This window comes from Palaemon carinicauda, chromosome 45, assembly GCF_036898095.1.
Source record: "Palaemon carinicauda isolate YSFRI2023 chromosome 45, ASM3689809v2, whole genome shotgun sequence".
In the NCBI taxonomy this organism is placed as follows: Eukaryota; Metazoa; Arthropoda; class Malacostraca; order Decapoda; family Palaemonidae; genus Palaemon; species Palaemon carinicauda.
In genome coordinates, this window is record NC_090769.1 from 19,839,777 (window position 1) to 19,867,335 (window position 27,559).

Below are 27,559 nucleotides of genomic sequence, written 5' to 3' on the forward strand. Positions count from 1 at the left end.
TCTCAACTCCTACATCTCCCATGGTGACTCTTATGCGTGTGGCACCTGCGTGTTGTCGCTACTTCTTTTGAAGAGTCCCCTTTTCCATGGGAGCATCGTTGTTAGTTTCCAAGACCTTGACATGAAGAAGGCTGGGTAGGAGAAGCATATGCATACCTCCTTTTATTTTTTCCTCGTCTTTGTTAGATTCTTCAGACGCTGATACTTCTAAGAAGAAGAGTATATCATTGAAGAAGTACAGGATGACAGATTGACAGGAGTCGCGTATGACTGTGACTTACCTCTCCCGTTTGCGAGTGAGAAAGACAGTGCATTACCGAGAATGAGAAGACGTATCGTATGGAACCATGTACAACCACCTTTGGTTGAGATGAAGGGCCCACCCCTTCTTTTCCATCAAACTTGGCTTAACTCTTTTCTCTTATAAGAGAGAGAGAGAGAGAGAGAAGCCTTGCAATACCAAGTGCCAACTCAGACTGGTAAGGTGTTTTGGTACACTATATGGGTGGTTGCACTATTGGTGCTCTGTCTCATTCCAAACTAAATATGTGCACAGTTCGTTGGGATGAATTGTGGCTATGTAGGTTTCCCTCAGAGGGACATAGAGGCCATGGTGGAATAAGGCTAGGTATGACTCCCTCATCCCCTCTGTGCATTTACCTTTAGGGGCCCAGGCCCTTCGAATGGGAGCTGCGGGGAGACCTTCAGTCTCTGTCACACCGTCAGTGTCAGCTTTTAAGAAGCTCTTACTACCTCTAAAGCCAGACTAGAACCTCAAGCAGCTTTTTCCTCCAAGAAAAATGCAGACAGTGCTCAACCCTTCATTACCTAACCTGACAGTTCAGGATTGGCAGTAAAGGTAAGAAGAGATGAAAGAGACACTAAAGTTAGGAGTCCCATTCTCCAAGTGCCATGAGGTTGTATGCATGTGATGCCATTGGGCATCGTAACAGCTATATGGAGTAGAGCAGCAGGAGGCAGAATTCCTTCGGGATAGATACCTCCTACCCTTCCTAACTTTTTGTCCCCCCCTTTAATTGCACTCTGATGACATTACGAAGTTACCCTCTGAAAATGCCGAAAACTCTGGCCTCAGTGACAGGTGAAAGTGATGCAGGTGAGGAATGTGCTTGTAGTCATTTGGGACACTTCTCTGGTATTCTACATTCAACTCTTCTTGGGGGAGCAACAGTGGTGGCTGCTATGAGCTGTACGTGATGTCAGGTGTAGTGGAGCTTCATAACCAAGTAACGTTTCTTTTCAGACAAGGTCTGTTAAGAGGTGTCTCCCCCACCCTCCAAGACAACGGGGAGAATGGATAAAATATATTTAAACCCATGTCTTTTTATACTGTACATTGAACTACCTATCCTACACAAGTATATAAGTTTTTCCGTGAATGATTGCCATTTATTCTTGGTATGGGTCTAACCTAATGCCTGTGCCATCTTCATTCTCAGACTGTTAGTATGTTAGCAGGAATCATCACTTATGTTCCTATACTGAACTAGGGCTCTGGTATTTCCTGGGAAAGTAAAATCAGCGAGATTTTGGTTCATAGGGACATCCTCCTCCCTAAGGATGAGTCTCTGGTTAAGGGACAATAGTTTATATTCATGTAGTAACAAATCAGACAAATTTTTTTAAATTTTAGGGTATATTTCCTTTATGTTATATTTCCCACCTTAACCACCACTCAAGTCCCAACCCTAAGGTTGAAAGTGAGTGTCTAGATGGCTGAAAGGTGTATGGGGCTTCCTTACCAACCCTAAGGTTAAAAGTGAGTGTCTAGATGGCTGAAAGGTGTATGGGGCTTCCTTACCAACCCTAAGGTTAAAAGTGAGTGTCTAGATGGCTGAAAGGTGTATGGGGCTTCCTTACCAACCCTAAGGTTAAAAGTGAGTGTCTACATGGCTGAAAGGTGTATGGGGCTTCCTTACCAACCCTAAGGTTAAAAGTGAGTGTCTACATGGCTGAAAGGTGTATGGGGCTTCCATACCACTTGCCGGTAGTTATAACAACAGTATATTGTTGAATTTTTTACTGATGTTCCCGTTTTAAAGTTATGCTCCTATTAAAGGTCTCAAGGTTGTATAGTTAGGAAAAATACTAAAAAAAATTGTGATAATTTTGTAAACGTTGATTTTAACTATTAATGAACACTAAGTCTTGGACACAAGTCTTGTAAATTTTATGGTTATCTTTCCAGCTTATTAAATTATTGCATTTGTAAGGAGAACCATCTAAATTTTCACCATATCTAATTCTTCTTAAGTTTAAAAAGAAAAATTATTGCAATAATTTTGTTCAATCAGCTAAAAGATTTTTTTTCCATGCATGTGACTTTGGAAATTTTAGCTCCCGATTTTAGTTAGATGAACAGTATGATTAATCATAATTTACCCCTAACCAACCAGCTATCATTCGTTCTTCAGGTACGGACTTACTCGTGTTCTTATTCTCGATTGCATGTGAATCTGTCAACCCGAATTACAAATTTTTCTTGGTTTGAAGATCAAATTAGTGAGAAGTAAGGTAAAGAACCAGACTGGTCTTTTGCTCTGAATAAAAGTTTTTTTCCTGGCCCATGGCCATTTTTTTGTTACCACAGTACTGAAGATTTATACAAGGAATCCTAATTATCATGGGCAGTACATTCCCAAACAGAACTTTATTGAGTGGACACTTTAGAACGGTTTGCCTCAAGAAGAGATTGTGGAATGAACGATGGGTTCTGTGCCGAACCAAGGTAAGGGAAAAATTACCGACGGGAGGCACCTTAAATGGCTTTGTGACGACCTCAATGGTGCATATTTTTAGGCGGCATTACATAGCAACTGTTATGCTAAAATTGCTTATGCTTTCTAAATACTAGGAGTCATGTTTGGACTTTGGTGTAAATAGTATTTTTTGGCATTTTGTTAGTACAGTGTAGTCACAGATTTCTTAGAGTAGATATTTCAATGTGAACTAAATTTAGTAAGCTAGTATAGATTATGTAGCAAGCACACATGCAAGCATTAGTGTTTATAGGGGAAATTACATTTTTATATTCGGTGCGAATTAGTTACCTTGTATACATAGTACCCGAGATATGGGAAACATTTTTATTTTCCTGTTTGCAAAGGTGAAAATATTCCAATTATAGTTTGTAGAGGAGTATCTTTTTGTAGGGTTCTTTGATAGATTTTAGAGCTTTGGCAGGTAAAGGTAATTATAGTAAACAATTGTCATTATCTATAATGAAAATACAGTGAACCCTCGTTTATCGCGGTAGATAGGTTCCAAACCCGGCCGCGATAGTTGAAAATCGGCGAAGTAGGGACACCATATTTACGTATTTATTTAACATGTATATTCAGACTTTTAAAACCTTCCCTTTACGTAGTACTGTTAACAAACTACCCTTTAATGTACAGAACACTTAATGCATGTACTACAGTACCCTAAACTAAAACAGGCACAAATATTAAAAGCGATTTTATATCATGTGTTTCCTAAACACGCCAAAAAGCACGATGGAAAATGACAACCAATGTTTTGTTTACGTTTATCTCTGATCATAACGAAGAAACAGACGCATTTACACATCTGTGTATAGGTTAGTTTTTGCATCGACAGCAATCTTACCAAGTATTGATTATATGTTGACTTTGTTATTACCAATGTTCTACTTATTTTTCTTAGAACTTCCAAATAAATGAAATGAATGCCATTTATATAATGTTTTTCTTTATGATGCCGCCTGAAACGGAAACCTTCCATTTGTTTACGCTCCATCTTCGATCATAATAAACAAACGAATGCATTAAACACACATGCTCAAAGTGATAACTAATGATATAACAAACATTTAGTAAACATTGTTATTACAAATATTTTACTTACCGTATCCATATAAATTACAGTACTAAATTTGTATCAAAGCTGGAAATTTATTTTTTTCCTTATGCGTTTAATCCACAATAGCAAACTGCCGCTAATGACAGAATGATAATTTACGATAATTTTAAACTGTTACGAAAGGTAATTGTTCTTTCCATATCCAAAATACTTTTCCTAACTTCAGTTATAAGTCAACTTGTACCCACCTCACCATATGCAAAAATGGTAAAAGAAGAAGAAAGTACTAGGCCATTTTTAAAGTCATCGAAAAATTAAGTTACCGCTATTACGTTCGATGTGACAGAGAGAGAGAGAGAGAGAGAGAGAGAGAGAGAGAGAGAGAGAGAGAGAGAGAGAGAGAGAGAGAGAGAGAGAGAGAGAGAGAGAGAGAATGGTTTAAAATGTAATAAATAATAAATATGTTAGGTTATAACACATTGGTGCTTATGTAATATTAACTGTATAGATGGTTTGAATAAGTTAAGAAATGGTGTACAGTAAACAATTCTTTGTTAATGTATTCGTACCGCCCACATTCTTGAGAGCAGAAGCTAGACATCAGCTGATGTGATCACAGCCAAAAGTAAAAAAAAAGAAGTAAAAAATACTCGATTTTTAAAACACACCCAAAATTTAAAAACATAAGTACATGTTTTATTATAGCGCAATTGACTATTTAAAGAGTATAAGTTTTCTGGAATAGAATGGTGTTTCCTAAAAAATAGTAGTTTGCTTACAAAATCGGATACCGTATTTTAAGCTATGATTGAAATGGATGTATACATGGTATAATTTTTTCGTTTTGTATTTAATTGACACTTTAAGAAACCCGATTTTGGTTTTTTCATCTATTTGTAATTATTGTATAACACGAGAGAGAGAGAGAGAGAGAGAGAGAGAGAGAGAGAGAGAGAGAGAGAGAGAGAATCAGCTGTTGTAATCGAATGCCGTGTTTTTGTTTCTTGTACCTCCTGAAGCGAGGAATTGATCGCCACAACTAACAATATTCATGTTAATTTCATTCTTAAACTCAAGTTGCCATATGTGAACTAAGGTTTTATTTCTTATGAGAGAGAGAGAGAGAGAGAGAGAGAGAGAGAGAGAGAGAGAGAGAGAGAGAGAGAGAGAGAGAGAGAGAGAGAGAGAGAGTTGTTTTAAATGTAATAAACAAAAAAATATGATAGGTTATAACATATTGGTGCTTATGTAATATCAATTGTATAGATGGTTTGAATAAGTTAAGAAATGGTTTAAACAATACTTCGTACGCGCATATTCTTGAGACCGGCAGCTAGACGTCAGCTGATCTGATCACAGCCAAAAGTAAAACAAAAAGAAGTCAACAATACTCGATTTTTAAAACACACCCGAAATTTAAAAACAAAAGTACACGCTTTCTTAATGTGCAATTAACTATTTAAAGAGTAGCAATTTTCTAGAATAAAATTATGTTTCTCCCAAAAATAGTGGTTTGCTGATGAAATCGGATGCCGTATTTAATGAAAAAAGTCCGCGAAGTCGTGAATCTGTGATGGTCGAACCGTGAAGTAGCGAGGGCTCACTGTATATTTACTATTATTATCATCATTATACGTCTCTTCATGTATCTTTGCAAATCAACAAGAGATATAGAACGACTAACGAGCAACCTTGGCTCTCATTAATTCCTCAACCAGCCCCTTTTGTAAATTTCTAGTTGCGTATTACTCATATAGAGAGGCTGTTAGATAAGAGTACAGTACTTTAAATTGTACAGTCTTCCATTTAGGAGAGGAACAGATGAGGATTTTATCTTTCAAGAGCATAAAAAAATAAGAAGTAATTGTTATTACTCTAGAAGCTAAAATTAGCACACTCTCCGACCCCGGGTTGCCTCAGGGCGCGTATCACTCCGCCTGAGGTCACCCATAGAAAATGGGAATACTGTAGGGTAAACTACACAAAATTCTGGTCGGTTGGGAAAGAGTTACCAGTAACTCCTAAGAAAGTAGTTCTAGGTAAGTATGTTAGGAAAAATACAAATTACTTAAAAATTTGTGATTTAACACCTGTTTGCGGAAGTGCCATCAGTGCAATTCATGTGGTGTACTGTAAACGTTACGTAAGGGTCTTTCAGCATTCCTTCAACCCATGACTGTACTAACATTATATCCTTCTACTTTACCACCTTTCCTGTTTTCTTTATTCTTCTCTCCAACTTTTAACATTTACTTCGTAGTGTAACTACAGGGTTTTCTCCTAGGTGCACTAGGTTGCTGAATGGCCTTGCAAGCCTGACTGCTGGATTGTATAGCCTAAATTCATAAATTAAATCCCATCTAAGTTAACTTAGATGGCCTGATTGGTAATGTCTCTGGCTGGTGTTTGCGTCCCGCTCAGACTCGTTAGTGCCATTAATGTTTGTAACCTTACCATCCTTGTGAGCTAAGGTTGGGGGGTTTGGGGGAGCCTATAGGTCTATCTGCTGAGTCATTAGCAGCCACTGCTTGGCCCTACCTGGTCCTAGCTTGGGTGGAGAGGATCATATAATATATGGTCAGTCTCTAGGACGTTGTCCTGATTGCTAGGGCAATGTCACTCTTCCTTGCCTCTGCCATTCATGAGTGACCTTTAAACTTTTAGAACCTTTAAACTGTATGTGATACAGATTCTGTCAACAGTCCTCGTTTCTTGTGTTCTCAAGCATATCTTCTCTACCAATTCTAACTTGTTGATTCAGGTCATGACTTTCCACTCTTCTAGAATCTTTAGATGTCCAAGTAGCACCCTGTCTCTCCATAGGGGCTTCGTGCTATTAGTACACATCACCTCGTGTGCTATAGGTTTTGCTAAAGGGTCTAGCAACATGCCTTTCATTCCTATCTGTCCCCATCCTGGCTTGAAACCATAATTTTTTGATTGATTGAAGAATTACGGCAAAAGGTGGAAACACGTACAAGTCTAATTTCAACCATTCCTGTAGCATGCTATCTATTGCCAATACCTTGATTTCTTGCACTGGTGACAGGAGAACTTTAATTTTACTGTTGAGAGAGGTTGCACACATGTCCAGCATTGGTCCCCCCCTTTCTATAATTCCTAAGGAACCACAGGATAAAGCAATCACTTTGTGGTTATGAGTTGGTTTTTCTGACTCTGTAGATCTGCTAACACATTCTGCTTGCCCAGAGCAGAGTGAGGTAGCTAGGTTGTGTCCCTCTCTTCCATCCAATACAGCAGCTTTTGAGCTAATGGTTGTAAGATTTTTGATGTGGTACCGCCTTTTTTCCCTATTTAAGCTACTGCTATTATTTTACCTAAGTTAAGGCCTAGGACCTCTCTGATCAAGTCCTCTGAACTTATCATTGCTCTAATCACCGCCATCAGTTCCACACAGTTGAAATGGAGCTCGCTCTCTCTTCCGTTCGTATTCCTGAGACGATGAACCACTATGGTCATGTCTGGTATTCTCTCTTCTTCAGGCTTAACTCTTCAATCAGTCTCTGATGACATCATAAATTTATCACAGCAAACTAGTTGGTGAAAGGTGGGATTGAGACTGATATATAACTCGGCTTCCTGTAGTAGTGTTCCTTTAGATGAAAACGAAGAGGCCATATCCTCAGCTTTTTGTTTGGAATGGACGCCATCATCCCTAACGTTCTCATCCACTTGTGGGATGAGAACTCCTTACTCCTTTTGAGCTCCTTGACCATACTGGAAGGACTGGATCATTTTGTTCGACAGGAAAGCTCGAAAAGAATTTGAGGCTATCGTCATCCCCAAATAAAGAATTGAAGAAGAAACTTCTCGAGGTTGATCAGTGCTTCCAAAATCCTCAACAGGCTTAGAAGCAAATGCCAAAACTTCTCAATGTTTTCCTTTGATGAGCCCCAAATTAGTGAGTCGTCCAGATACAAGAGGACCTTTATGAGTAACAGGCGCAGCCATATAGCCAGTGATGCCATGAAACTTATAAAGAACTGTTGGGATATGCTCAAACCAAAGATAAGGCATCTGGAATAAAACACCTGCCCCCCACACATGACCCTGTATGGGGATATTGCTATCAGTACACCTCAGGGAATGCACTGTAGGTATTACTAAAGGTTATTTGTAGCATTTTTTTGGGGGGCCCTAGCTGCATTTTCTTTATATCCTATAACTTAACCTCCGATCTTACCGTCCAACCTCTTCTGACTTTTACGTTATGGTGTAACTCTAGGGTTTTACCCTAGATGCACTTGGGTGTTGATTACTCTTACAGGCCCCAACGCCAGGCTATGTAGCCCAAATCCATAAATCCATTGCCCACACATGAACCTTAGAAACTTCCTTGAAATGGGATGCAGGGATACGTGCAGGTATGCATACGACATCTATTGAGAACATCCAATTGCCCTTCTAAATTGCATCTAAGACTGACAATGGAGTTTCCATGAAGAACCTTGTAACCACTAGGCACTCTTTGAGCCTGGAAACATTGAATATCGAATGCTAACAAGCCTAGGATTTAGGTACCAGAAACAACAGGCACTAGCAGAATCCTGGGCTGCACCCTTATCAACCAAATTTCAGACCTCCAACAAAAAATTTTAGGCTTTTTCTGCATTGTCCTGGTAAGACTGCGGCAGGACTGGCTTATCCGATAAGGGGGTATGGAAATAGAATACTACCTACCTTCTCCCTAGTTTCCTAGACTGGGTTAAGTCTATTAGGGGTGCAGATATCTATGGTTATCTACGGATACGGCCCTGATTATACACGATATCTTTGGATAGTCATTCCGGGGGTTAGAACCCTGTGATACCTGACGGTAATTCTCTCGTAATATCACTCGCAGAAATATTATACAGTAGGAAGCTGCCGGAAGGACCTTCCATCAGGACGACATGGCTATCTCACCCAAAAATAGATTTTTCCTATGTGAAAATCTGTTGTAATGCTCTCGCAGTTGCCCAGATAATATGAGAACCTGCCCCATACTGGACGATAGGGCTGATACTGTCACTTGTTGAACTTGACAGATGCTACTTTGTTAGTCAGATCAAGTCTGGATGAATGGCCCTCTCCTCGGCAACAGGGTTTTCTGTAGACCACACATTCCCCTGGGTTGACAATGAGCAGTTTGTTGAGCAGAAGGTGGTACTAAGAAAAGGTGAAAGGCTTCGTGATCGGAACAAGAGTCATCATGGAGAACAGATTCCTTGCTGGCACATGCTCTGTCACCTAAGCAAACATTTATGTCTCGAGGATGGGCTCCAACAATGAGAAAGATATCAGAACCTGTTTCTCATTAAATTTAGAACTACTCAAAAGAGAACACATGCATTCTCTTCTTCAAAACTCAATTAGCATATGATTGTGGCAACTCTGTTGAGCAATCTGACATCATGATCCTTACACTCCAAATATTCACATAATCTACTGAAACTCCGAACCCTTCTTTACCTACTCCTCTAAGGTTTGAAAGACCACACCTGGGACTGAGTTGGCAAAGGAGTTTCTTTCCAGGATTTTCTTTCCAATGCATGCCCTAGACTATTGACCAAAGCCGATGAGACTATCTATTGAGATCACTCTACTCCGACAGGGATCTACTAGCAAATTCATACCAAAAAGTATTGGGGAGGTACCCCATTTGGCACACTGATGACCTCTCCATTCTATATTTTAATTCAATAAGCTATTTTATTATTAATACCAAAGCTTTATATGAATGTATGAAATCCGTTTTGGTCCAGTCTTCGCTGGCTCACAGGATTATGCTAAAGATTCCAGGCTTTTACCTTGTTTGATCAGACTAACACTATCACATCAGTTACAGGAAGGGGAAAATGTAAGTTTAAAATTTTTGTTGGAGCAAATATCACATGATTTTTTAAGTAAGTATTGAAATAATTGATTGTTATAGAATATGTTAATATAATCTCATAGATTGAAATTGTTCATAAAACTTCCTTCCAGTCATTATGTAATTTTTTCTGGTCATGTTTAGAGATTTTATTAATTAGAGGAGATTCATGAGTTTGGTTTGTTGAGTAAAGGAAAGTGGAGACAAGTTGGTAATATATATGATATTGACCAGCCCACTATGAACAACCTTTTCCCAGTTGTGATCCGATTTCAAAATCCAATTGATTTATTTTGGTAATTCATGAGAGAACAACATTGGTAATCACCAGAAAACTCTATAAAATTAACTTGCTGACTTCACCACGGAATACTGTTTCTGTACTGCATAAATGAGAGGCTGACCTGTGTCACCTGGAACATAGTCACACTATTTATATACTGTATAGCTTTTAGACTGGGGGTCTGTCTCGTCCATTTTGTCATAACTACTGTACTTATTTTCACTGACAGCGAGGCTTCATTTTTATTCATATATTGGGGAACGTTAGATATTTCTAATTTAACCCTTTTACCCCAAGGCTATTTGGAACTTTCCAACCCTTAACCCCCATGGGTTATTTTTTTTCAAGCACATTTTGCAGTATAATTATTTTTAAATTGCTCTAACAGCCTTAATTTTCATCATAGAGATGTCAGGTTGGTCTCATTCTCTTGGAAAATGCCTGAAGTTTCTCAAAAAATTATCAAAAATATGTAAAAAAAAAAAAAAATGTAAATAGCAGTTTTATGCAAGGACGTACCGGTACGTCCATGGGGGTAAAGGGATGAGTTTTGTGAAACGTAACAGTACGTCCTTTGGGGGTAAAAGGGTTAATGTGGAAAACAAATTACTGTAATCTCTTCTGAGTCAAGGAGAGGGGTTTTTATTTAGAAGCATCTTAATTTCTTATACTTATTCATTATTGGATGTTTCATAATTTAGAAGTCATGAATTTAGATGTGCGGATATTGTGTTTCGAATATCTGAATGTTGTGAGTGTTCTATCAATGGAAATTTCATATTTCTATTTTGTAATTTTTTCTTTTTGTTGTCATTGGTCCTTACTTTTCGTCTCCTTTTATTACAATTTATTCTTGCTTTTTGTATGTAAGTTTATCCATAATCAGTTAACCAATCTTTCATCAGTAAAGATATTAAGTTCATAATGAAAAATTGATTTGTATAATTTATGTTAATATTATGGTTATACTGTATCTTATTTTTTTTTGCATGTTTAGTTTTTCATTTTTCCTAGTACATATAATAGAAGTGTATTTGATGCTGCACTGCTTTATAGTAGTTAACTGCCTTGTTTGGCTTTGGAATGAAATGGCTTCTTAAGGAGAATATGATACTCACATGACACTTTGGATATTTTTAAAGGGGGAGAATTGTGATATACCATATTGCATATGAAGTCTGCTTTGTCACAAATATTGCATTGCCAAATTTTTTATAACAAAATCTTCCATTATTTTTATGAAAATTTAGAATGTACATGCTTTATTGTCTGAATCTTTAGCTTTACATCTGTTTTAAGATATGTGCTCATGTTTGCTTCGAAATAACATTCCAGTATTATAGAGGCATTGCTTATTTCCGAATGGAGTAAATGAATCTTCATTGAATTAATGTCTACCTATTTATATTCATAAATAACTCTCTGTTCTGTAGAGTCGTATCAAATCTGAGAGCTTTGCTTTGGAACTACGTTCACCCAGCATGGTGTCCTTTGAGGCATCTGCGGAAACATACGATGTCTGGAGTCACGTTGGATCAGTGTGCGGAGGCATGGGAGCGGTATGGGTTGCGAGGCATAATCCAACCAATAGTCATGTGGCTATTAAGATCTATGACTTAGATAAATGTGGAAATGAGTTTGAATTAATTCAGGTGAGGAATTTTTAAATGTTATTTTCTGTTGAATATACTGTACATTATTTGATGAATTTGTAATATTTTCTCATATTAATAAGTAAGTTAATTCCATTAGCAATATTGAATCTTTTTATTTGTTTTGCTTCAAACCCATAGCTATGATAGCCTGAAATATTATTAGCTCTACTTCCAGACACAGCCTTGAAAAAGAAAATCCACTCCAACTGTTAGTTCAAAAGCACCTTTAATGGCATAAGGACATTTAGTTACACTTTTAGTAAGATCTTTTGATGTTAGGCTGCTGTGTAGTTCCCAAAGGCTTTCCTCAGGTCACAACTATTCTGGTGATAATTTTGACCTTCACAAGGGACGCTAGCTGGCTGACTCTGTGAGGACATAACAGGCATCAAAGAAAATGTCTGTCAATCTTTAAATTCTGCTGTCTCAATTGTCTTGGGAATTGGGCGAGAATGACCTCAGGAAATGCTTGCAGCTCTATGGAACCTTCAAACTCTTAAGGGTAAACATCTGAAAATGAATTACTTTGTAACAGGAGGGAGGAATACCCTTCCTTTCCCTCCATGTTTGTTATTTCCATGCCCCACCAGTTCCGGGAGTTCTCGTGCTCCTGTTCCTTCCATGTTCCAACCTGAGGATGTTGTAGTGCTTGGGTCCTTGAGCAATCAGGCCAAGGGGAAATCCCAGGAAGGTTCACTTTTCTGGCTTATATCCTCCAGGTTCAGTGAGTGGGGAGGAGGGTGTAGGAGTGGGTTCCTTTATGTATTTATAAGATGGGTACTCTTGGGCTAACCCCTGGCAATATGACATGGGATGAGCCTACTGGCCTTGCTCAAATTTTTTGTTGTAAAGGTGTGGACGTTCGCTTTGATGAATTTGAAGACTTAAGTACCTTTACTCTTGTCATCGCTGGCATATCAAGTAATCATCCCATATGTTTCCTCCTCAGCTCACCACCAAAGAGGTGTTACCACACTAATGACATAAACATTTATTTTCAACAGTCTAGCGGAATTGGTCTTAGATGCTGGGGTGTAATTTTCAAGTCCCCGCCCCTTTGAAGTAACTGTTGTTGAGATAAGTACCGAGCCAGAAGATATGATTGTTGGTAAATCCAGATAGGTGTGGAATTGCTGAAGGATCTGTTGCTGGAAAGCAGTTCCACCCTCCCCTAAGATTGAAAGCCCTTTCTTAGAGGTTTTTCCTAAAGGGTTTGAAGGTATCATGGAACTGCAAGGGTTTTGTGAGGTCTTTCTTGCCTAAAAACTGGATGCCTTTGCAAGCACAAAGCAGCAGGGTGATGGTTTACCCGTTTCCGGAGGCACCAGGACGGTGGAATTCAATGGTGGGCAGAACGGCTTTCCCCGTCCAAATGGTAGAGATTGTGACTACTGTATGCTAGTAGATGGTACTTTCTACTCTGTGACTGGTACTTCCAACCACCCCCTATATCAAATCCTTAGGGATGGGTAACTGGCAGACTGGAAGGGGTACTCGATTTGGAAGTTTTGCTTTGGGCATGCAGGTTTACTTTTTTCTACCCTTTGCTTGTCAGTGGGTTTTAGGGAGAAGGATTATCTCTCACAGCCGTTTAAGGCCCCTTTCTTTATCCTCCAATGGAGGGTTTAGATTATCCAAGGGGTACTTAGGGGAATGTGTTAGCCCTCTTAAGGATAAATATTTTATCTGGTCAAGTGGCCTACTCTTACTCCTTCAATTTCCTATAATAAGCTGTAGAATAGTAGTGTGGTTACCTTTTTCCCTTAGGAATGGCGGGGGGAAGGTGGGCCATCTTCTGTAATTATTGTCATAGAAGGGATACTTCTCTAAGTTGGAGGCTCTGCAGTTAATTGCTGATTTTCTTGTCTTCCTTCACCTAAAGAAACTTTTCAGGCTCAGTGGTGATAGGCCATCATTCAGCCTTGAGCCAGGTCTTCAGACTGAAGGCCTTAGCTTTTTTCTTCTCCTTGTCTATGCTTATGAAGAGCTTTGGGCAGTCTCTCATACCTTGGTACCTCAAGCCCCAGAGTAGGGTGTGACCCATGTTCTCAAGTCTTTTACATGTCCCACATGAATTTCTGAGATGGGTTTTAGACAGATGCGACACTCTAGTAGCCTTAGGTTTAGTGAAGCAAGTTGACGAGCCATGTGCCATCTTGGATGTCACAGGTAATTCTGGAGTCTGGAAGGACTCCTTTACTTCTGTTCCTGAGTTTGTGGCCAAGACCCAGAACCCAGCAGTCCATGATACTAGGTTCAAGTCCTATCTCATCTCTTCAGGAAGGGTCCAAAGGGAATTAGGATGACTTTCTTCTCGGTCCTGTGATGGATCTACAGCGCTATCTTAAGAGGACTCGCCACTTCAGGCCTGAGCAGCAAAGACTATTTATTAGCACTGACAGCATCAAGAGAAAAATGTGCAAGAATGTTGTATCATTCTGGTTTCGTGGAACAATCGGATGTGCCTATCCTTCATCCAATAAGTGGCTTGAAGGTTTTACGAAGTAAGAGTTATCGGCTCCACCTTAACTTTTAGGAAGAACCTTTCAGTGGCTCAGGTATTAGAGGCCCAAGTTTAGAAATGCGAGACACTCTTTACTTCCCATTACCTATTGGAGTACACCTACATCTCCTTGGATACCTTTACCCATAGTCTCGTTGTTGCTGCTCAGCAGATTGTGTAGCCATTCTAGCTCCTTTGTATGACAAGAACATCTTTTCTAAGATAGCAATTTCTACATAAGCTTGGAATGAAAAGTAGAATGACTGGCCTTCTACACTTCTTCCTTCCCCTTTTTTTGGGGGTGCTACAATCGTGGCCATTATGAGCTGGACCAGACGGCAGATACAGGTAAGCTTCATAACCGAGAAAAATTTCTTTTCAGAAGAAATTTGTTTCTCATATAGCTACAAATAATTTGGACAATGTCCCATATAAGGATATAAATTCTCCTGTAACCGAGTACAGAACCACTTATTCTTGGAACTGGCCCAACTTAATGCCTGAGACAGCTCCATGCATAGAATATTAGGAGGTTGGCAGGAGTTATCACATTTACTTCTGTAAAGACCAAGTGCCTTTATAATTCCAAGGGAAAATTAAACCAGCTACAATTTGATTCATAAGGACTTCCACCCTCCCAGGATCAGTTGGCTGTTAAATGAGGATAATTTATATTCGTGTAGTAACAAATCGTAAATTTTAAAAGTAATTTGTATTCTTCCTAACTTCAAATCTGATTCTTTTAAGTTACATTTTCCACACCAACCACCCTGCAAGTCCCAGACCTTTCTTGTTGTCTGATGTGTGGGAGGGCTTACCCACCACCTGCCTGTAGTTATAACTACCTCCTTAAATTTTGATTTTAAAAGACTCAGGTTTGTATAGTTAGGAAAATTACAAATTATTTCTAAAATTTACGATTTTAAAGAACAAAAGGTTATTATGGAAGTAAGAACAAATAAATTTCAAAAGTATTGTAATTTGTATTTTTCTTTGCTATACAAACGTGAGTCCTTCAAAGTTATATTTTCCACCTTAATCATATCTTTGAGTCATGAGCCAAAGGTCAACACTGAAAATTGTTGTTTTCCTCGTTAATAAATTCACGGTTGTTCTAGCTCCGTTGAAGACACTCACTCTTTTTAAGGACTCCAGTTTATGTATGTTAGAAAAATACAAATTAGTCTTAGAATTTTTATTTTTAATGTAATAGATGAATATCTTATTTGCCTCTAAAGCACTGCCTTAGATGAATATCTTATTTGCCTCTAAAGCACTGCCTTAGATGAATATCTTATTTGCCTCTAAAGCACTGCCTTAGATGAATATCTTATTTGCCTCTAAAGCACTGCCTTTATTATCGAGTATTTATTTGATAGTAAAATAAACTTTTTTTAAGTGTAAATGATGGTGTCATTAAATCCACGTTACGTAATTTCTTTATCAAAGTTTTTACTTATCTCTAGAGCTTAGATCACAATGAATCTCATACTGTATTAATTTGCGTTTTATTTTCAGCACGAAATCAGAACTGTAAAACAGCTGCAGCACAGAAATATAATCAATTACTTGACGTCCTTCACCACCTCGCAACAGCTATGGATTGTAATGCCCCTCTTAGGATTTACTTCAGCGTCACGTCTTGTTGCTTCACATTTTTGTGAGGGATTACCAGAACCTGCTCTAGCTCTTATTGTTAAAGAAGTTTTACATGGTCTACAGTACCTCCATTCAAGAAGTATAATTCACAGGTAGGCTATAGATTAATAAGAAAAAAGATGAGCATGTTTTCATTCAGCAATGCCATTCATTTTATGAATTGGAAGCAATTTTAAAATCTTAAGTGCTGTTTTGTGAAGAAATTAAAATAACTGTTAGTTAAAAAAATGTAGAAAATATGCAATTTCCTATACAGAATTGATTACTTTTAATCATAGCAGAGCCCATTCTGTAGTAAACTTCTGTCATCACAATTTAACCAGTCAAATATATATCCTTATTTGCAGTCTCAAATGTCCCCACTCAGTCTTTGGTCAGACAAGTAGAAGCATTGTAATCTAACAGCTCAATTGCCACTTGAACCTACGGTTGTGTTTCAGTATACCTCATATTTCATAAGTGCATTGCTGTAAATAGTTATTGCAGCATCTCTTCAGCTTTTTTTCTCTATAGGATCACCAATTTCAGCATCATTTAAGTAATTCTTCAATATTTATTTACTGTTCATTTCAGCCTTTTTAATGTTCCTCCCTGATATAGGCAATTAAAGTAAATTAACACCATAGTATTTATTTTTCAGTCACTGATTTCTAAATCTGGATATTATAGAACAGCATTCACCATCCCTTACTGTTGGAAGTATTGTGAATGGCCTCCCATGCAGTAATCACACTTTCCTAAGATGATCTGCCAGTCTGGGTACCCAAGGAGTGTTGCTGTAGATATATCTTGATTAATTTATCTCCTAGTCCTCTGCCTTCAGTTTGGCAAAATAGTTACTTCTTATAGTTTACCTGGTAATGATCAACGAGTGCAAGTGTAAATTATTTTTCAGCTCTGTTTGGTGACAGTTGCCAGCCCAATGCTTTAACGAGACACGTGCCTTCATCTTCTGTACGATTCTCTTTTTGAATTTTAGTTGTTTGTTATGGCTTTCTTTTATTTAGGAATTGATAAGATAACGTCTTCCAAAACATGATAAGACAAATTTTTGTTGGAAATGTAACCGTAATATGCTATTACAGTAACAGCTAAGACAGGTTCTCTTAATTTGTCTTAAACCATGGAGGATGGATGGAAGGATGGATTTGGGCTATATAGCCCAGCACTGGGGCCTGTGAAACCACCCAGTGCGAAAGGGCATCTTAGGTAAAACCCTAGAGTTATACAGGTAAAAGTTAGAAGAGGTTGGACAAGATGAAAGAAAGGAAGCTAGAATGGTGGTAAAGTAGAAGAAATATAAATCAAGCGCAACTAGGTGTCAAGATTGCTCCATGGAAGAGGATTGCTCCGAGTGTATCAGCTTGTAAGGTGAACAAATTGGAGGTTATTTACATATAGTTGAGAGTAGACAAGATAAATTAGCTCATCATGGAAGGTGAGCATGTAGTGAAGCATTAGGTTTTAGTGCACATTCTTCTCCTTCCCTATTACCGTTGCCCATCAGACCAAACCCTATGAGTTAGGTCAGGTTATTGAAGTGAAAGTTTAGACAATGCAAACTCTTTCTTTATAGAATTCAAAGGGATTTTAAGCTCAAGAATGTTGTGTTAAAGATATTGTTGGCTTTTAAGGTCGGGAGCACACTAGCGACTCTATGGCGCTACAAAGCCACGCCATGCCTGTGGCGGGGATGAGCGACAGAGAGCCACAGTCGTTTGCCACAGTCGCTAGTTTGCACGCCAAAACTTGAAAACAATGGAAACCTATGGGAGACCACATCCCCGCCACACGATGCTGTGGCTTTGTGGCACCACAGAGTCGCTAGTGAGCTCCCGGCCTAAAAGATAATTTTGTAACTATGCCTTTGCATGTGCATGAACTGTAATAACGATCTTTCAGTCAATACAGGTTTTGTATTTTCATCTTAATAAGAAATACAGTATATCCATTTGTATTTCAGGGCAATACGAGGAAGTCACATACTGATAGAAAGTAATGGGCGTGTAGTTTTAAGTGGATTGCGGCACAGTATAAGCAGTGGAGATAATAATAAATGGAAAAAAAATATTCATGCTTATCCCCCTCAAGCATGCTACAATCTCAACTGGGCTAGTCCTGAATTACTAGAGCAGGTTGGTCTGAATGTGAAGTAAAAAAGCATACAGTATTACTTGGAATGACATCTGAAATATTCTGTTACTTTTACTTCAGCTTTTTTCTTCTACAGTCTAATATATTTTCTATCTGGGGTAGACAATACTATATATGTCAATACTATTTTATATTTTCCATCATTGTTATAGTTCACATTAAAATTCATTTGCAGGATCTTTATGGATACACAGAGAAGAGTGATATATATAGTTTAGGTATTGTAGTATGCGAATTAGGTAATGGAGAAGTTCCCTACAGAGGCATACCACCAACATTAATGCTCTTGGAAAAGTTAGAAGACCGTGTTCCGTACCTATATGATGCTTCTACATGTCCACAAACAGGAGAAAATGGTCAAGGTATGAATTATTCAAAAGGGGTTTGTTAGTACCATTAGATATCTAGTTTTTTTTTTTTTTAAATATCATAGTGTATAGTAAAACCTAAAAAAAATCTCGATTGTTGAGGTCCATATTTTATTCTCCACACATTTTCTTGTGAAGAAAATAGATGCAAGAAAAAGTACGATTTCAAATTGATAAATGTACTGTATATATTTATATATATCTTTTGTTTTACTTTCTGTTAAAACTTTAGGTGTTTCGGCTAAAACTTTATAATAATAACGATAGTGTAAAAACACATGGCTGTTTGGAAAACAAGTTAACTAAAATGCTTTTGGATAACAAACACTGAATTATCAATTTCTGTGCGAAGAAAATGGGTGAAAATAATTACAGAATCAAGGGATTTTGAGGAAATTATATAATAATGAATTAATAAAATCGTAATCTTTGTATTTTTTTGTTCCCAAGGTATGGCAACAGATTCAGGTGTTGGTGGAAGTGTTGGCGATAACCTTACAAATTTGGCTGCTGCTCAACGTTTGTTTACACCTTCTGCTCACGATATAGTTTCGAAAACATTAGCCCGACATCCAGAGCACCGTCCCTCGGCAGAAGATCTACTCCATCACCAGTTCATTAGACAAATTCGAAGATTTCATGGCTCGCTCCCACAATTTCTCCATCCAGTTGTACCCATTACTCAGCAGACAGAAATAGGTAAGTTTAAGCGAGCTACAGGACTTGTGTTTTAGTGTAGGATATTATATTTTCCGAATGTGATGCAAACATTTCTTATAAAAAATTTCTTACAAGCAGTTAACCGTTCATATCAATTGTAAAGAGGTACTTGTTACTTTTCCTCTCGTTTTGTCACAGGTGAGGTGGGAAAGGGATTGTTGGGTTTATGGAGCAGTCGTCTCATCTATAAGTTGTCATTCTGATTACTAGCTTTGATGGTTCAAAGCAGTGTATTTATTTTCACGGCTTTCCATTTTGTAACACACTGATGTAACATATACATTATAATATTCTATCTGATATTATGGAGTAAATGAAATTTGATTCTAATCATAACTGTTTGATCCTACGTATATAGATACCTTTCGTCCATTAAAAGAGAAATATTTTCGGTGATGCTAGAACCGTCACTGGTAATGGCAGTTGGCGCGAGGATGAAGCCCTGCACTCCTGCATGTCACAGAATATAGTAAATTTTTTGGTCTTTTGCTGCAACCAATATGGAAGTACTGTTGTGCTGAAATCTCAACTGTTTGATCTTTTCTATCTTTGTTTGTGATGAGTGTGGGTTTTTTTGAGCTTGCTTTTTGCAAGAGCTTTTGATTCTAAGCAGATGCACACCGAACGGTAGTAGGTTGGCCAGGTCACCAGCCACCTGGTGAGATACTACCGGTAGAGTTATTGGCTCTTTTGACTGGCCTGACAGTACTAAATTGGATCCTTCTCTCTAGTTATGGATAAACTTTATTTTGCCTACACGTACACCGAATAGTCTGACCTATTCTTTACCTATTCTCCTCTGTCCTATTACACCTGACAGCACTAAAATTACGAAACAATTCTTCCTTGCTCAAGGGGTTAACTACTGCAATATAACTATTCAGTGGCTACTTTCCTCTTGGTAAGAGTAGAAGAGACTCTTTAGCTATAGTAAGCAGCTCTTTTAGGAGAAGGAGACTCCAAAATCAAACCATTGTTATGTGGTCATGGACATTGCCATAGCCTCTGTACCATGGTCTTTCACTGTCTTGAGGTAGAGTTCTTTTGCTTGACAGTACACTCGGGCACACTATTCTATATTATTTCTCTTCTTCTTGTTTTTTCTTTTAGTTTTTATAGTTTATATATATGAAAGATGTATTTCAATGTTGTTACTGTTCTTAAAATACTTTTTAATTGTTAATTTCTTTTTTGTAGATTACTTATTCTCTTCCCTCACTGAGCTATTTTCCCTGTTGGAACCCTCAGGCTTATAGCATTCTGCTTTTCCAACTAGGGTTGTAGCTTAGCAATTAATAATAATTTGGTGAAAGGGAATTTGTTCCTTAAAGATAAAACCTTCCAAAGCCCCATGTGCTGGGTACCTTTGTGAAGACATGACTATGAGCAACTTCTTCACCTTCAAAGTGTTCTGATCAGGAAGAGGATGAACTCAAGAGCACACCACCCCACTTATGGTAGATTCTCTGCTTCGTGAGGGAGTGACCCGATATGGACTGACTGTTGTGCCTATACTTGGGTGCCCAATAAAGAAAATTTTTGGTCTTTAAAGCACACCTGGCACTGACAGTGTTCTCAGGTGGCAACCCCTATGTATTGCAATGTCATACTATTCCCAGTGCTTTCCATTATCAACGGTCACACCGAAAAGAGGAATAATGATCAGTTTTGGCAGTTTTTCACATCTGTATTTAACACTGACCGAAGCAAAAGGTGAATCTTCTCTGACTGGAGAGGGGGCGGGGCGAGAAGCCTCGCATCCTCACTAATTGCATAACTGCACATTATACAACTTCAACTCACAATTCCAGCTCGCAAATATGTAATCGCCTTAATTAATGGATGTAGGTTTGTATAATGTGTAGGAACAAATGATTATTTGCATAGCTTTTCTAAAATGTTTCAACAGGTGCAGAATATCAAGGTATCGATTTTGTAATTTGTTCGTATTTTCAAGTAAGAAAATTAGAAGTTAATGAGTTGCATTTTCTGGTTAATGTAGATTTTTAATTTTTTTAATTTATGACAAAAATTAAAAATTCTTTACTATAGGAGAAGGATAACAGCTAAGCTGGAATACAGCTACTGTATTGTATTTGACTTAAAACTTTAGAAGCATCATTTAGTTATTTTCCATATGTTGTAGAAAAATGTATAAATTTAATCATCTAAAGCCCTGTCCACACGATCGAGCATGCCCGACGGGCAAACAGTGATACGAGATCACAATACTGTAGTTAGTAAGAATGAGGGTTAATGACGTCAGAAGCGGGAAAATCACAGACAGGGATCTGGCATCACACAGTGTTGCCAGATCCCTGCCTTTAGTTTTCCTGCTTCTGACGTCATCAACCCTCATTTTCAATAACTATTGTGGCCTGGTATCACTGTTTGCCCGTCAGGCATGCTCGATCATGTGGACAGGGCTTAACTATTTCAATGAGTGTCACAGGTAATAATTAAAGTTAATTTAACCCTTTTACCCCCAAAGGACGTACTGGTACGTTTCACAAAAGCCATCCCTTTACCCCCATGGACGTACCGGTACATCCTTGCAAAAAAAATGCTATAAAAATTTTTTTTTTTCATATTTTTGATAATTTTTTGAGAAAATTCAGGCATTTTCCAAGAGAATGAGACCAACCTGACCTCTCTATGACAAAAATTAAAGCTATTAGAGCAATTTAAAAAAATATATACTGCAAAATGTGCTGGGAAAAAAATAACCCCCTGGGGGTTAAGGGTTGGAAATTTCCAAATAGCCTGGGGGTAAAAGGGTTAAGTATTTATTGCATAAATGTTCATCTATAATAACTTGCCAAGCTTATGATTAATGTAACAGACCATATTTTAACCAGCTATTTTGTTTTTTTGCATTGCAGAAGACGCTGTGCCTGACTTGTTACAAGAAAGCTTAGAAAAAATTGACCTGAATGATGATGATATAGATTGGGACTTCTGAATTTTGAGCATAAAAAGGAAAATATTGCCTCACTACTATATTAACTAATCTGCTTAAAAGAATAGAACTGGTCTATCTTAGATCTTTTTATATTAAAATTTTTTTTTATTTAATTTCAAAATGTATATATCACATGTTCATCTGTTGAATTAATTTTATGCATCTACAAAGAATCTCTAAACTAAAATGTACAGCCATCATGTTTATTTCCCAGTGACAAAATTATGTACTGAAAGAAATTTAAAGAAATAAGATAATTTGTAGAAGTGAAGTGAGGTCCAAAGGTATATGTACTAGTCTATTTTATATAATTTTTTCGTGGATATATTTACAGCCATTATAAATGTAACAACGTTTGTACTTGAAATACAGAACACAGTAACTGTAATTTATCTTTTTCTTGGTCTTATTATACAATAGTATTGTGATGACCGAAAAACACGCAATAACGGAATGTAGAAATACAATAAATAACCGACTTGAAAAAACAAATTATTCCAATTATATATGGGAAATACTGTTTTTACAATCAATTGGTGGATTATCTGAAGATACATCCTACATTATTTTAGTATACAGTACTTTATTTACAAAATTACTGTTTTGAAAAAGTGCAAAAATTTAGAATTAAGTTTAACGACACCTCGTAGTAACGAGGTATTTTGAGGAGGGATAACTCTAATTGGAAAGGGAGCTCTGGTAGTGGTATCACTCTCCCCAGTTTTAATACCGACACCCTTTAGGGGTGAGCGAGCTGGATATATTCCTAGCATTCCATGCAACTTTTTTCTCTGGTATATTTAGCAGTATTTATACCTTTGAAATGGTGCTTAAGAAGCATTTCACTAGGCGACACAGGTTCCTCGCCCAGAAATAGATTTTTCCTTCGTCAAAATCCCTTTTTTATACAAGAAATGAACTACTGTATTACCATACCTAAGTAGATTAAAATGCCTTCTTTTATGGAGAGGCATTTGAAGTAGAAAGCTCAGACTAGGACAATACCATAAGGAAAGGATTGTATGTTAAGTTGGCCATACGACTGTCAACTTGCTGTAGGATCTGTGAACCCAAGAATTCAGGTGTTTGCTAATCACCTGGAGCACTGATATGTCACATCCTGTAAACTAGCAAACTAATCTGAGCTGATATTTCAGCACCAGTTAGTAGAATGACTTTAAAACTAGAACTAGTACACGGTAATAACGCCAGTCCAAAAGTATTCAGGCAACGATAATTTTATTGGTTAAAGCTATTGAACACCCACAGAAACTTTGCCAGAAGTGTTTAATTCATTCTGGGAAAAAGCTCATAACCTAAAAAAAATTCTCATAAGAAATAATGGAAATTCACTTGATGCATTTAACATGTCCATATATATCAAACTTTTCAAGTGAATTGTATTTTTCCAAACTATACAAACAGTCTTTAGGTGTATGCTTTCAGCGAAGCTTGATTTTTCTGTTATAACTTTAAATGAAGCAGTGACAATCATTGCCTGGGAAGCACTAACTACCCACCTGACAAGCCAATGAGCCCATGGGGGGAGCTATTGCAGTTTCCTCGAGATATGGCCTCAAGTTACTACCTGGTGTAACAGCCTTCAACCCGAGGTTCAAGCTGTCTTGAAAAAAGTTGGAAGTTACACAGTGCCTTGCTGTGAGTGAGAGACATTGACGGCTACCCATAGGGTAGGCCTACTCTCTTGGTCGAAGGCAACACCGGGAGAGACCTGTCCTCGGGATTTGAAGATCGGCTTTCTAGATGTACTACGGGTAAGTAGGCTTAAACTCTGTGAAGAGCAATGATTGGAGACGAAAGAGAAAGTAAATCTTTCCGATCTGGAGGAGATGCTCGAGGAACGAGCAAAGGTCTTCCACTACCTAAGTCTAAGAGCGGGATTCCTCTCAATGACAATTTTGAGGGTCTATTACTAGAATAGCGCCCTCGAGAAGAGATACAAACATTACCTGATCATCACGGAGTATCTAGTTGTAAACGAACTCCTTAATGGGTTCTCCGATGTTGTGGATGCGTCACTAGATTTGACATGTCTATTAGGCAATACAAATCTGATGGGCTAGCAGTCTCTTAATGAGACAACTGCCGACAAGACCTGCTCAGTGGCAGGGAGAAGCCATTTTTTTTCTTGTTTTCTCAGAGGAATTGCTCGAAGGAGGGAGCCCAATAGGTGAAACCAGTCTTTCTACAGCAGGAAGAAGTACAGTAGGTCAATGCCTGTCATTGATATCCACTCTGCTTCCCGAAGGAAGCCCTCTAAACAGAGGCTGTTGGAGGAAGTCTCCCGCATTAGGGGTTGATTGGATAAAATCCAAACCCGTAGACAGGATACTCCAAAGGGGAGACCACGTAGGTGCAGGAAGTGATTCCCGCGAACTGGAAAACACACGAATCATTGCCATCAGCGTGGGAAAATCTTCCCAAGAGAGGAAAAGCTTTCCAGGAGATTAAGAGACGGTATCATTTGTGCTCTGACCATAGTCCTGAGGACGTGTGGTACTGTAAGTAGCCTTCCCCCCCTTTTTTCTTTGATACTTTCATAGGAAGCTTCAATTCCATGAAAACCTAGGAAATCGCCTCTGGGAGAGATTCTCATCTGGCAGCCTCTTTATCAGGACAGTCTCTTGCTTGGATCTTGTAGAGAACCAGAGGAATGGACGATTCTTGGTGCTGAAGGACCTGGGATCTGGCTAGTCCTGAAGAGGTAGAATTTGACGGGGCCTGATACGGTCTTGTCGAACATGTGGAAATTTCTGCAGGCTGACGTCCATGTCTATAGATACCCGTATTGGATATGACAGTTGGGTCTTTCCTTAGATTACTCCAATTCTCAGATCATGGTAAACTCGAGGAGATGTCTCGGAGGGGCTCGAGACTGTTAGGATCAGCCAATCGTCCGAAATCTTCGGAGATGGGGTCGATTCTGTACAGGAAGCAATAGGCTAACTGTTTGATTGCAAGACCTTTCCCTTGCATGACAGTGTTTGAAAGTCAAAACAAGTCTAAAACTGTAGACTTCCTGACCAAAGGAGCTCGACGATATCTTGAAAAACAGCGTCTTCCCATGAGATCGAATGTTCCAATCGCGAAAAAAGAGACACCGCTTCCCATTTCATGAAGGAAGATGGGAGAGACAAGAATGTATCTCTTGTAGCCTGGATATGGACTCTGTCCTTGGCGAAAAACCTAAGCCGAGTATTTAGAGCTCATGAGGAGTTTTCCAATACTGGAAAATCTTCACTTTAGGATGAAAAAAGGATATATTCATTTCAAACAACTCCGGCTAAAGGGAGAGCTCCGGTAACAGAAGAATCATTGTCTGAGTTTACGAACAAGACTAAGTCTCATGAGGGGTTGGGCAAATATATTTCCCTGGGAAAGGATTTCGCGGATGGAGGTTGAAGGTGCTCACACGACGGTCCAAGGGAGTAAATGCCAACGGAGATCGAGAGTACACAAAACGCCGACAACCTCTGGCATTCTTTTAGGTCATTCATCCCGGGCTGACCCAAATTCTAGTGATTAAGTTGCTACCGCTGTCGTGTTAGACAGCCCTGAATTCAATTCTCTAAGAAGCAGAGAATGGGGATGGGGCAGTAACCCCATGGAGTTGTGCCTCCCGATGCAGGGGGAGGAATGGATTCAAGGGATCTGCCTCCACAACCACGTCTGAGATCCGATTTGCTGCAGGAAACTGCCTAACTAGCACAGTTCCTATTAAAGCAAAGTTGGCTCACGAGGTAGTCCTATACTATTGTATAACAGGGTTTTTACGTCAAATGTTTTGTCAAACCTGGTTGTCCAACCTGCTTCTCAAACAGACAGTCAAACCAAATGTACATCACATCTTAGTCCTCATCCTGGTGTTTGTGAAGCATAGATATGCTTCTTTCTTAGGTTGGCTTGATTGATATTGGCTTAGCGATGGCACTAAGGAATAAAAGATCAAAGTGGATGAAGAACTGGCTGTTAAAAAAAGATGAACTTTCACATACCAATTTGCTTGTTGTTTTGAAATTAGAGTAAGATGGCTGGCATAATTATTTGAGGATGGACAAAGAAACATATAGATCTACAAAGGCGAGTTTGATATTTGATGCTTGATCTCACATACAAACGGTTTGGCAATGAATGTAGCTCCGCCCATAAAAGTCAGGCTTTATCAGACTTTGACTATGTGATGCCTACTTAAGGCAGCAACTGACATGCTGCCAAACAGGAACAAGTACAGTATGATGGATTGTGGGATAACAGAAAGTTGCACAGAAACTGTGACACGGCAAGTAGCAAAGAAACTTTGACACGCCAAATTGCACAGAAACTGCGACACGGCAAGTTGCACAGAAACTGACATGGCAAGTAGCACAGAAACTATGACACGGCAAGTTGCACAGAAACTGTGACACGGCAAGTTGCAAAGAAAGTATGACACGGAAAGTTGCACAGAAACTGTGACACGGCAGATTGTCTGCCAGAATGTTCTTCTTGCCTGGAAGAAACAAGGCTCACAAGGAGATCGCATTACCTTCTGTCTATCGCAGGATCTCGACAGATAGATGGCATATTTGCTGTAAAAAAGTATCACCTTACTTGTTTGGATACGACACTACCGTCGTGTTGTCGATCATCAACACTACAGAGTGGCCTGAAAGGAGCTGTTGGAAGTGTTGAAGGAATAGGAAGGCTACCTTCAAATTCAGGAGGTTTATGTGGCTTTGCCAATCAGAGTCGTACCACAGGCCAGAGGCCCTGTGCTATAGCAGGTGAACTCCCACCCTTCTTTTAATGCATGCATTTAGAACATCAGGTCCGGGGGAGGGGAAAAGAGATCTACCCTTTTGAGAAAATTGGAATCTAGCATTCACCAAAAGTCTTTCCTCTGCCCCGACCCTACCAGAATACTGTAAGCAAATCCATAGGGTCTTCAGCTGCCACTGATGATGAATGGAGAATTATTGAATTAAAAACTCAAGATAGAGACGACTGGCGAAATCTAACCGAGGCCCTTCGCGCCAAAAGACGTAGGAGGAGAGGATGATGATGATGTCTACAACCACCAGTTCATTATATTAATGCGATCATAGACAGTTCTATCATGTATGAACATGAGCACTTTAATTAACTGTTATATTACCAATTTATATAGTTTGAGACTTTGTGTGTACATGATACTTTTATAAATGGATTACTGTACATAGTATATTTTTAAAAAATAATGCAGCATGAGCCCTCTGCAGATGTTGATTGTGCAGGCAAGTGTTAGACTAATGACAATTTAAGGGATGTGATAAGAATAATAGGCAATTGTCTTTAACTGAATGCCACTTACACAAATAATACTGTATGTGTTTCTAAATTATGTAGTGTTAAACATGCATTTCTGACCAATAATATTGCTATAAATCACTCGTTTTCTGTGTTTCCACACAACCCCCCCAAATCATGGGATTCTCCAAAATTATTGTATAAACTGTGATTCCCCACAATTGATATTATGGACGGGTTTGAAAAATCAT

The 27,559-nt window shown here is 38.5% G+C and overlaps 1 protein-coding gene across 3 annotated transcripts in view; it reads left to right on the forward strand.

Moving 5' to 3' along the window:
- Positions 1-22,517, forward strand: part of Stlk (Ste20-like kinase) — a 34,666-nt gene extending 12,149 nt beyond the window's left edge. For 2 of the 3 annotated variants that reach the window (XM_068367072.1, XM_068367070.1), the window contains 6 exons: positions 11,435-11,653; positions 15,678-15,910; positions 17,782-17,953; positions 18,148-18,334; positions 18,791-19,039; positions 21,943-22,517. In XM_068367072.1, coding sequence (XP_068223173.1) covers positions 11,483-11,653; positions 15,678-15,910; positions 17,782-17,953; positions 18,148-18,334; positions 18,791-19,039; positions 21,943-22,022 — 1,092 coding nt within the window. In that variant the 5' untranslated portion in view covers positions 11,435-11,482 and the 3' untranslated portion in view covers positions 22,023-22,517. Of the gene's footprint in view, positions 1-2,611; positions 2,750-11,434; positions 11,654-15,677; positions 15,911-17,781; positions 17,954-18,147; positions 18,335-18,790; positions 19,040-21,942 lie in introns of all 3 variants that reach the window. The other variant, XM_068367071.1, reaches the window with a different exon arrangement.
- Positions 22,518-27,559: the final 5,042 nt, after the last annotated feature.